Here is a 12,519-nt window from a genome sequence, read left to right as displayed (position 1 = left end):
TAGCCCACCATGTGTTTGATAAAATGTCCACTTATAGAATTCTTAGGAAATGGAAGGTCCAATGTACGTCCTATGAGTCGGATGGTCATATAATCATTGAAATGATGATGAAATGGATACGTGTATATGATTTTCTCTATATAAGTGTTGTGAGTCGACCAAGCCTAGCTCGGGGGGTTGTAGGCCCGGGTAACCGTATCGAGGGGTTAGTACCTTGGTTGCCTAGTACGGGGGGTAGTAGGCCCGTATAACCACATCGAGGGGTTTGTACCTTGGTCCCTAGCTCGGGGGGTGGTAGGCCCGGGTAACCACATTGAGGGGTTTGTACCTCTTTCGCCTCTCCAAGGGGGTGGTAGGCCTTGAAAATACTATATTGGTGGTCACTCGTCACACATGTACTACGTCCCACTAAATATGATTTTTATGTAAGCATCATTATACATATTATCTCATCAATATGCTATCTATCGGGTATGATTATGCATTTTGCCTATGATGTCCATCTATTATTGCATTGCATTGCATCCCATATACTTAGTACAATCAAACGTATTAATGCATACTCTATGCCTACATGATGTCACCATGTAGGGACCGGAGCACCGCGTGACCATCCTCCCCCGCGTGGCTAATACGATTTTCTATCGAGGTTATTGGTGAGTCCTCCATTCCGGGGACGTTGCTTATGATCTTTTGCTATGTATAAGGCTTTTCCTTTTTAGTTATGTTTTGACTATGAGGGTGAGCCCGGTTGTTTGTCTTGGCCCCCGCTAAAGTACCCATGTTTAGAGGTGGTGTTGGACAAGTTGTGTATTATGCTTGAGCTTGACTCATCTATGGTATTTATGTATCATTTCCTTTTTTTTCTTGCTCCCTTAGTCCCGATTTCCCCCTTGATTATGTTTATCGCTTATGGTCATTTTAATTGCTTCCGCGACCAAGGATGTGTAATGATACGCTATGAGGCTTGTTTGGGGTTCTTTCGGGTTCCCCATTCGCCGGTCACGTCTAGGCCCTAGGCTTGGGTCGTGACAATGTTGCAGGTATAAGCAGTGTTTTTCTAGCTTGTTCTAAGTCACAACAATGGATAATAGATACAGGAGCTACGCATCATATAGTGTCTGAATTAGGTCTGCTTAATGAGTCGCCTGTGGTAAAGTCTAAAAAAGTTAAGAGGGTCTGTCTTCCTAATAGTGATACAACTATAGTTTCTAGTGTAGGGAAAAGTTGTTTGACAGAGGGAAACAATATTTCTAATGTATTGCATATTCCTCAGTTCAATTATAATCTACTCTCAGTGTCCAAGGTGACTAGAGAGTGGCAGTGCTCAGTAAGTTTTTTCCCTGATTTTTATGTGTTCCAGGATCTCTACACTGGGAAGGTGAGAGCAATTGGAAGAGCTAATGGTGGTTTGTATTTCTTGGCTGATCAGAGTACTAAAAAGGCAACTAGTTGTGGAGACAATGAAGTATTAACTGCTAATACCTTGGAGAAGAAACAAGCAGAAGTGGATTTATGGCATAGGAGGTTTGGACATGTATCTTCTAATGTACTCAAAAGAATTTTTTCTGTTGAGAAGTCTTTGGCTATAGAGGATAGAATAAAACAATGCTTTGTATGTCCTAGTGCAAAGCAGACTAGGTTGTCATTTCCTTCTAGCAATATTAAAACTACTTGTTGCTTTGATCTTGTGCATATGGACTTGTGGGGGCCTTATAGAATTCCCACTATGAATGGAAATAGATATTTTTTGACAATTGTTGATGATTTCAGTAGAATGACTTGGGTGTTTTTGTTGAAATTAAAGTTTGATGTGTATGTTCAAATTTAGCAATTTGTTAGTTATGTGAAGACTCAGTTTCATAATGTAATAAAGGTTGTAAGAACCGATAATGGCTCTGAGTTTGTGAACTCATTGTGCAATAGTTTCTTTAAAACACTAGGGATTATTCATCAAACAACCTGTGCCTACACTCCACAACAAAATGGAGTGGCTGAGAGAAAACACAGGCACATTTTAGAGGTCATAAGAGCACTAAGGTTTCAAGGGGAAATTACAATAAAGTTCTGGGGATATTGTGTATTGGCAGCTGTGTATATTATAAATAGGTTACCAAGTTCAGTTATTCATTATCAAACTCCTTATGAAAGGTTGTATGGAAAGAAACCTAATTGTGATCATCTTAGAGTAGTGGGTTGCTTGTGCTATGCTAAGGTTGTGAATGAGCATGACAAGTTGTTGTCTAGAACAAAGTCCACTGTCCTTATGGGGTTTTCTGATACTCAGAAGGGATATGTGTTGTATGATATGGTGAGTGATGTTGTTTTTATAAGTAGAGATGTATCATTTAGAGAAGTTGTGTTTCCATTTAAAGAAAATAATAAGGTCCCTCAAGAGCCTCAATATATATTTCCTTTGAGTGGACAACCGTATGAGTTAATTGACACAACCACTAGTGGAGATTCAGTGAAGGTTGTTCCTAACATAAGGAATAAGATTTATGATACTACAAGTTCACAAGGTGCAGTCTCAGATTGTCAGCATGAACAACATGAGGTGACACAAGATGATACAAGCAGTTCACAGAGAGTGCAAGACCAGAGGAAGTCAACTAGAGAGAGGAAGACACCAGTTTGGATGACTGATTTTGTGTCCTTAAACATTCACAAAGAAGTTCCCTATGCCTTATCAAAGTATGTGTCTTATGGAAGGTTGTCCAAAGAGTATATGGCATGTGTAGCAGCCTCTTCCTCAGTCACTGAGCCAGCTACTTACTTAGAAGCAAGTAAAGATCCAAGATGGATACAAGCTATGAAAGATGAAATAGAAGCTTTGAGTTACAATCATACTTGGGATGTGGTTAGTCTACCTAAAGGCAAGAAATCAATTGGTTGCGGGTGGGTGTACAAAGTAAAGTATAAGGCTTCAGTTGAGGTAGAGAGATTTAAAGCTAGACTAGTTGTAAAAGGGTATAATCAAAGAGAAGGAATAGACTTTAAAGAGACTTTCTCTATAATGGTGAAGATGAAAACAGTGAGAGCAGTGCTAGCAACTGCAGCAAGGAAGAAATGGTATATCCATCAAATGGATGTCTATAATGCTTTTCTAAATGGTGATCTGACTGATGAAATATGTATGGACCTGCCTCAGGGATTTGCAAGCTAGGGGAGAATAAGGTATGTAGACTAGTCAAATCCTTATATGGATTAAAGCAGGCTCCTAGGCAATGGAATACAAAGTTGTCAGAGGCATTGATGAGGTTTGATCTTGTTTAGAGTCAGTATGATCCCTCTTTGTATGTTAAGAAGACAACTGAAAGAGTCACACTTGTGTTATGCTGATCACTGGGATAGTTTGAAACTGATAGAGGAAACAAAAGTCACTTTGCAGCAAGCTTTCAAGATGAAAGATTTAGGAGAATTAAGGTTCGTTCTTGGTATTGAATTTGCAAAATCCAACAAAGGAATTCTAATGTATCAAAGAAAATATACATTGGAACTGCTATCTGAGTTGGGGTTAGGAGTAACTAAACCTGTTATCACTCCAATAGACTATAACCTAAAACTCACTTCAAAATAATTTGATGATCATGTAAAAACCATGAAACCAGGTGATGATCCTCTTACTGATCAAATGGCATATCAGAGGTTAATTGGGAAGCTTCTCTATCTAACAATGACTAGACCTGATATAGCTTTTAGTGTGCAAACTTTAAGTCAGTTTCTACAATATCCTAAGAAGTCACATATGGAAGCTACACTTAGAGTGATGAGGTATGTTAAAAATCAACCAGGGTTGGGAATTCTCCTATCTAGTAGTTCAGAATAAAATATTAGTGCCTACTGTGATGTTGACTGGGCAGCTTGTCCACAAACTAGAAGATATGTAACTGATTATTTTGTAAAACTAGGAGATTCACTAGTCTCCTGGAAGTTGAAAAAACAGACTACAGTTTCCAGGAGTTCTGCAGAGGCAGAGTTCAGGAGCCTTGCAACAGTTGTAGCAGAATTGGTGTGGATACTAGGTTTGATGAAGGAAATTAGATGTGAGGTAACACTTCCAGTGACAGTAAGTCTGCAATGCAAATAGCAGCAAATCCTATATATCATGAGAGGACAAAACACATTGATGTTGATTGTTATTTCATCAGAGAAAAACTGCTTCAAGGAATGTTGACTACAAACTACATTCCAACACAACAGCAACCAACAGACATGTTAACTAAGGGGCTTACTAGAGTCCAACATACCTTTCTTATGTCCAATCTAGGAATGTGTGATATATTCTCCCCTTCCTAGCTTGAGGGGGAGTATTGAGAGTAAGGAAAAAAAAGGAAGAGAGTAGTTAGTTCTAAAAGTTAGTTATAACTAACTTTTAGGTAGTTAAGTCTTGGAAAAATATCTCTCTATATAAGAGAGTCTTGTGTGTAATTGTAGTTAAGTTTTTCTAGAATATATTTCTCTAATAGAAAAGATACAGAATTACTCTTCTCTTCTCCTCTTCTCCTCTGTTCCTCTTCTCCTTTCAATCAGTTCTGGAAATTATTGTTCCTAAGAACAATTTCACATAGAAATTAGGGCAGATGGGCTAATTGATTAGACAATTTAAAATATTGGTATCAATAAAATAAGTAATGTTTGAAGTAATGATTTAAAGTTAGCTTAATAACAGAACATCATCAATAATTAAATTCGAATAATTTGATGAATTTATATCATTGGAGAGCTTGAAAAATTGTTTTTAAAAAGATGAAATTATGCGTTTTCTTTTATTTTTGTTAACAAGGAAGATTTTTTTAAAATGCCAATTGAGTAGTAGGAACTTTAGGGATGTGTATACGGAGAAAAATATATTACAATTTTTTACTAGTTGAGGTTAAGTTAAGGTATTTATATATTATGAGTAAATTAAACTCGCATTGTTAGTTTGAAAGTTATATTAGCTGATGATTCATTATTTTTAATGTGTCTAATTTAATTTTAGTAGGATAGGGCAGAAATGTAATGGGATAGGGGGATGAGTCTATTTGTCACATGTATTATTATGGTTATTTTATATTATTACATTATGTGTGAAGCTATTACAAGATTACATCCCAACAAAAAAAATCTTCTTATCAATTCTATTGCAATGACAAAGTAATAAAGTTGAATTGCATCTATAAACAACTAGTTTTATTGTTAATTCTATATTATAAATAAAAAGAAATCATGTTAAATAACTAGTTTTATTTTCTTTGGAAAATTTTAGTAGCTAGTTGGTTGACTGACTACTTGAACTCCGACTTATTACTGAGAGCATGATTCCCCGCATTGTAGTTTTCTTTTCATTTTCTCGAGACTTTTTTTTTAAAAAAAAATTATATTAATTTTTAATATATAAACACTAAATTTAAAACTATAAAAAGATGACAGTGTGATACATTAAAGTTGGTAATAGCTAACGGCTATACTTTTTTAATAACATTCAAACTTAAAAAATTATAAAGTAACTAAGTAAAAAATCATTAAAAAAATTTCTAAAAGGAAAGACTTTATCTCACTCTTGCCCCACAATTCTTATCTTCGATAGTACTCAATTAATTAGATTATATAAAAGTATTTTGATTAAGAATAACATTTTTTATTTATATATCAAATTAAGAAAATAAATTAAAAAATTAATTATTTTCTAAAAAGTTATTTTTCATGAAAAACATTTTCTTTCTTACCCAACACAATTCAAGAGATTCTGATTATTCTTAATTTTTGCACTTTGTGAATATTTATGATCTAACAGCTAAAAGCAACTAAAAGAATAAAAAACAGTTAAAAGCAATCCAATTAAGATTAACGGATATTAATATTTTTGAATTGGGAGAACTACCAACTAACACCTCAATTCTCATCAACTAATTAATTCGTATTTTAAAATTGGTGCATTTAAATGTTTCAATATTAGTAATCTAGTTGTTATGTATTGACCTATTCAATAAGTATTGCTAAATGATTGAGTCCATTATTTAAAGGTGGAAACTTTAATTCTCTATAAAAAAAAAATTACATTTTTATTGGACTAAAAAATTTAGTCCAAATTCTTAAACTTTTAAAATATCTATACTATTCAGCATAGAATACACGTACAACACACGTATTCAAGAACAAATATATATATATAAGTATAATAACACAAGTAATATGTGAAAAAAAATAATCTAATTATACTTCAATCAAGTTATCCCTTTCCATGTTAAAATGATGGATAAATATGCAAATTCGATTTTCAAGGATAGAAAAAAGGAATCAAGAAATGTAACCCAATTTTTTTTTGTAGAATTTTTCGAAAAAGTTGTGTGGTGGGGGATGGTGGTGGAAGGGGGAGAAGATGACAGAAATAAAGTGAGAAAAGTTTCTTATGCGATTTAAAATTCGTGTAGCATACATATTATGGTAAATCAACGAAAAGTGTCAATGACACATCAAAGACTTACTACAAGTGTTTAAGTCTATATTTTCTACCAAGTCATGACTTATCAATATTATTATTGGCAAAAGAATCATGAAGAGAATTTCATATTTCTATTATCTTGAAAAATAAAGATAATTAAAATGCATAATAACTAAATTATTGGAGTATTAGTTGGCTTGAGATTAATTTCATGTGATGAGAAAGCTTTTGTGATCAACATAATAAATACAAAGCATATAAATGTTTTTTTTCTTTAAAAAAAAAAAAAAAGACAACCATTTTTAAAGGAACAAAAGTAGGATCTTAATTTTCTTGTACTAATCGAGTGAATGCCTAATACTTAATCATATACTTAAAAATATAAACCACACATTATTTTTCTCTACTCTGTGTGGTGAATGTAACCTATATAAGGCTTGAAACATTACATGCATTATCCAATTTAATTAACCAAAATTGTTTTTGAAAGTTAGGTTATTAGTTTTCTCCTTTTCAACAAAATGAAAAATCCAACTTCTTCTCTTCTTCTTTTAGTTTTCTTGTTAATCTTTGCTTGTTTATGTGAAATAATTGTAAAAGCAGATGAAGCTGATGACTCTAAGGTATATTTATAGAATATTATTAAAAAATTATATGAAATATTCAATAAAAAAACAAACTTTTTATTTATATTCCAAAAAAGGTATATATATTTAGGATATTATTAACTATTGTATTTTCTTTGAATTTACAGGTGTATATTATCTACTTGGGACATAAACCACACGATGATCATGAACTTATTACCGATTCACATCATGACATTTTAAGTCAAGTAGCTGGAAGGTACATATATTGCTGTTAAAAATTGTTTTTATCGTAGTGTTGTATCAACGTGCAAAAATATTTTACATGATCAATGTAATTTGACCAATAATATAAAAGCAAGTTATTAGTTACTCCATCCATCCCATTTTATCTGAGGTAGTTTGACTCGGCACAGAGTGTCAGAGTTTAAGAAAGAAATGAAAACTTTTAAAATTTGTGGTCCAAAATGAATGATAGAAATTTGTGTGGCTGCAAATCATTTCATTAAAGATAAAATAAATATTTTATAGTTAAATTGTTACTTAATATAGAAATATGTCATTCTTTTTGTGACCGACTAAAAAGGAAAGTAAGTCACATAAATTGGGACAAAGGAAGTACTATTTAATACCAATTTTAGTTTCTTAATAATGTTTTCTAATATTTATTTATAATTATCTTATGAGTGACCTGATTGTGTGATGTGTATCGTCGTCATGTAGTAAGGAAGAAGCCAAAAAATTGATGATGTATAGTTATAGACATGGTTTCTCTGGATTTGCTGCTAAGCTCACTAATTCTCAAGCCAAACAAATTGGAGGTATTTATTTACTATCATGCATTTGTACCTCATATACTAACACAAAATTTATTAAAGAAAATAACTTTCTTGATATTGTTTGTTAAAAAAATAAATAATTCAATCTTCTCCTAGTTGATATATGCGTATTTATTGCATTTCAGAATTACCTGATGTGGTTCGAGTTATAAAAAATCCTCTTTATACGACTCATACGTCAAGAAGTTGGGATTTTTTGGGTCTTTCTAGAAATTCTCCCAACAATCTTCTCAACAAAACAAATCAGGGTGATGGAATGATTATTGGCGTTTTAGATTCAGGTTTAATTTTCTTCTTAATTAGTTTTTTTTTTTAACGCAGTTATACGTGCCTGGATGTTAAATGACACGTTTATGTATTAGCAGGTATATCGGGAGAATCGGAAGCTTTTAATGATAATGGGATGGGTCCAATTCCATCTCGATGGAAAGGACTTTGTAAATCTGAAGCAAATTTCAATGCCACAATACATTGTAACAAAAAAATAATTGGTGCTCGTTGGTACATAAAAGGGTTTATGGAAGAAAAGGGACTAACTCAAAGTATTATTGATAAAACTTATAATTTATCAGCAGTAGATGCAAGTGGACATGGTTCTCATTGTGCTTCTACAGCTGCTGGTTCTTATGTTAATAATTTACAATACTATGGTCTTAACATGGGAACAATAAGAGGAGGAGCACCACTTGCACGATTAGCTATTTATAAGGTATTATTATAGCGTTTATTTTAACTTGACCTCATCTGATATCTATATACTCCAACTATGTGTGTGTATGCATAAGTGGACACTTAAACTTGTATAAAATTGAACAAGTAGACACACACATCCTACGTGGCATAATACACGTAAGATGCCTCGTAGGAAGTGTGTGTTTACTTATTCAACTCTATACAAGTTTAAGTGTCTAATTGTGTCACTCAAAGTTGGAGGGCATAGTTGTCAAGGGCACATTTATGTATTGTCATGTTACGTTGTTTTGGTTCTTTTGTATGGATAATACATAAATATGACTATTAACTTGGCATTCAGCTATTATCTATGCCCTCCAGCTTTACGTGTGCATACACAAGTAGACAGTACTTAGACTTGCATGAAATTGAACAAGTAGACACATGAGTCCTACGTAGCATCCTAAATGCATGGCATCCTAAGTGTATTATATGCTACTTAAGATGCATCATGTGTCTACTTATTTAACTTTATATAATGGGAAAAAGGATAATTATACCCTTGAACTATCGTAAATGGTATGCAGATACCCTTCGTCATACTTTTGGGACATTGGTGCCCCTGCCGTCAAAAAACTAGAGCATATATACCCTTTATACTAACGGACATACACGTGTCATAATCTTATCCGCTGATTAAATTTCGGATTGACGGATAAGATTGCGCTACGTGTCCCTATTTAGTCTTCCGTTAGAATGAAGAGCATGTATGCTCTAGTTTTTAGACGGCAGGGGCATCAATGTCCAAATAGTATGACGGAGGGTATCTGCATACCAATTACGATAGTTCAGGGGTATATTTATCCTTTTTCCCTTATATAATTGTGTAAGTGTCTACTTGTATACACCCAAAATTGAAGGGTGTAGATACCAGATCATTAGGCCAGGGCACGTTTATGCATTATACCATCAGACTAATATGTTGTTTTGATTTAATTATATTTTGAATAGATATGTTGGAAAGAAATGATGTCAGTTTATTGTAGTGGTGCTGATATTCTTGCTGGTGTTGATGATGCTATAAAAGATGGAGTTGACATAATATCAGCATCTATTGGTGATATTTTTATAAACATTGCTGAAGTTAATGAAGAAAGTGTTTTGGGGATTGGATCTTATCATGCAGTATCTCATGGCATATCTGTCATTGCTGCTGGTGGAAATAGTGGACCTGACTCTAACACAATTAGTAATACTGCTCCATGGGTTATAACTGTTGCTGCTAGCAATTCCGATAGACAAATTGTCACTCCTTTAACACTTGGAAACAACAAGACAATACTAGTAAGCGTCAGCTGTCATCTACGCCCTCTAATTTTGGATGTGCATAAATTAAACAAGTACACACACTTATCCGACGTGACAATTTACATCCTACATGTATTATGTCACGTAGGATACGTTTGTATACTTGTTCAACTCCTAGTGGCAATTTAAATTAAGTTTGTTCATTTCTTGTAGGGTGATGGACTTTTTAGGGAGCAAATCTTTGGTCCTTTGATAACTTTTCATAATATAACAAAGTAAGTGAAATATATATATTGTATCATCCAATATAAATTTACAAGTTACATGACATAATAACTTTGTTAATATTTATATCTTTCATTTGTAGGGGTGAACAAGTTAAATTTATTGCTAATGAAGTGAAAGGAAAAGTTCTATTGGTTTTCTTTCAACAAGCAGATGATATACTTGCGTCTTTGATAAATCTAAAGACTAGTGGGGTTTTGGCTATCATTGTTTCTATTCCCCCTTTTGATGAAATTACTGACTACAATCAACTTTTTGGTATCCCTATACCAAATGTTTATGTTGATTTGGAGCAAGGAAATCAAATATATGACTATTTTCAACGATCTAAATCAAAGTAAGCATATATTTCTCTTACTCTTTCTATTTTTATAAAATCATATGTCATCCCTTTAACTTGGTCACGATTGGTATCTATACTTTCCAACTTTTGAGTGTGCTTAAATTTGTATAAAGTTGAACAAGTAGAAACGCACGTCTTACATGGTACAATCCATGTAGAACGCCACATACAATGTAGCGTAGAATGTCAAGTTGTATGATGTGTGTTGTGTATGTTTGTTCAACTTTATATAAGTTTAAATGTTTATTTGTGCAAAACCAAAGTTGGAAGAAAAATATCAGTTAAGGTTAAATTAAAGGGCATTTTTATGTATTATACTTTTTTATATCAGTGCACATTAACTTGTTGTTAATCAATTTGAAACAGTAACCAGGATCCTATGATTAAATTGGGTCGATCTGAAATGCTTGAGGGCCAAGAAGTAGTCCTAAAAGTTCCTAAGTTCTCATCCAGAGGCCCAAATGCCTTTGCCCCAGAAATTTTGAAGGTAAATATACATCTTTCTACATTATCACATTTTTAATTTAAGATCGCAAAATTCAAAAGTCTCTTCTTTCTTAAACTCACACTACATCGAAAATTATCTTTAGCATCAAGTAATTAACGATAACACCTTAAGTACTGCTAAATATGTTCTTTTAATGACAATTAACTCTCTTTGTAAATGTCCCTAAAACCTATAACAACATTGGATCTAATGACAATTAACTACTGACTACACAAATATCGTTGTAGCCCGATATTGCAGCTCCTGGTGTAAATATACTTGCCGCGGTTCGTCCTCAGAAAGGAGACCATGGATTCCAACTCATGTCAGGAACATCCATGGCAGCTCCTCATGTTTCAGGAATTGTTGCACTCCTTAAAGTTGCACATCCTGATTGGTCTCCTGCTGCTATCAAATCCGCACTCATAACTACAGGTAATTAGAAAGAAGTATTGAAAAAACTCCAGAACTACTAACAGCTTTAAACACTTATATGGGTCAATTTACCTAATGGTGTAAAATTACTTGCAAGAAAGTTATTTTAACTTATAATGTTATTGGGAAAAAGGATAAATATATCCCGAACTATCGTAAATGGTATGCAGATACCCTCCGTCATGCTTTTGTGATATTGGTGCCCCTGCCGTCCAAAAACTAGAGCATATATACCCTTTTTACTAACGGAGTCATAATCCTATCCACTGAACCGACATTCATTAAATATCGGATCGACGGATAAAATTGCGCCAGGTGTCCCTATTTTGTCTTCCCTTAGAGTGAAGAGCATATATGTTCTAGTTTTTGGAGGGCAGGGACACCAATGTCCCAAAAGTATGACGGAGGATATCTGCATACCATTTACAATAACTCGAAGGTATATTTGTCTTTTTTTCCTATGTTATTTTTTATTTACATTATCAATAATCTTTTTAAAATTTGTGTAGCATGGAATGAGGACACATATAAATCTGAAATATATTCAGAAGGAGCAGGAGATAAAATTGCTGATCCATTTGATTTTGGAGGTGGAATTTGTAATCCAAATGGAGCAACAGATCCTGGATTAGTTTATGATATGGATAAAAATGATTATTTGAATTATCTTTGTAGTTTAGGATATAGTAATGATAAGATGCAAAATGCAACTACACTTTTTTCCAAAACTAAAAATTCAACTTCATCAGGCATTATATGTCCTAATAAAGTACCATCTAGGTTGGATTTAAATCTCCCTTCAATATCTATTCCAAATCTTAAAAATTCAGTTACTATCAAAAGAACTGTTACGAATGTTGGAAATGTCAACGCGATATACAAAGTAGTGATTAAACCTCCAAGAAATACTGTAGTTAAAGTAAGTCCACATATTGTGAAGTTCAATTCGAAAACAAAGAAAATTTCATTTGAGGTAAAAATCACATCTACTCATCAAAGAATGAGTAAATTTACCTTTGGAAGTTTGGCATGGAATGATGGAAAGCATTTTGTTAGAATTCCTATTGCTGTGAGGAAACAAGTAGATGTCTAAAGATGACACATGAATTAATTTTGTTTGAAGAAAATGCATGGTG

At 33.3% G+C, this 12,519-nt stretch overlaps 1 protein-coding gene across 1 annotated transcript; it reads left to right on the top strand.

The window, feature by feature from the left end:
- The first annotated feature begins 3,601 nt into the window (after positions 1–3,601).
- Positions 3,602–12,476, top strand: LOC125838999 (subtilisin-like protease SBT3.9). Its single transcript, XM_049518000.1, has 12 exons — positions 3,602–3,774; positions 3,880–4,069; positions 7,182–7,273; positions 7,738–7,835; positions 7,979–8,134; positions 8,219–8,562; positions 9,537–9,869; positions 10,047–10,108; positions 10,201–10,455; positions 10,828–10,948; positions 11,197–11,383; positions 11,893–12,476. Exons 1-12 carry the CDS (start codon positions 3,602–3,604, stop codon positions 12,474–12,476), a joined length of 2,595 nt encoding a protein of 864 aa, XP_049373957.1.
- The last annotated feature ends 43 nt before the right edge of the window (positions 12,477–12,519 follow it).

This window comes from Solanum verrucosum, unplaced genomic scaffold, assembly GCF_900185275.1.
Source record: "Solanum verrucosum unplaced genomic scaffold, falcon-dt-bn FXZP01000163.1, whole genome shotgun sequence".
Classification (NCBI taxonomy): Eukaryota; Viridiplantae; Streptophyta; class Magnoliopsida; order Solanales; family Solanaceae; genus Solanum; species Solanum verrucosum.
Note: the sequence above shows the minus strand (reverse complement) of the source record. Positions and strands in the feature narration are given on the sequence as shown.

Excerpts from the sequence above, each read along its gene's own strand:
- LOC125838999 (XM_049518000.1), top strand. The coding sequence starts at position 3,602 with ATGAAACCAGGTGATGATCCTCTTACTGATCAAATGGCATATCAGAGG. Across the intron at positions 10,456-10,827 it reads TTTCAACGATCTAAATCAAA|TAACCAGGATCCTATGATTA; the intron begins GTAAGCATATAT and ends AATTTGAAACAG. Across the intron at positions 11,384-11,892 it reads ATCCGCACTCATAACTACAG|CATGGAATGAGGACACATAT; the intron begins GTAATTAGAAAG and ends AAATTTGTGTAG.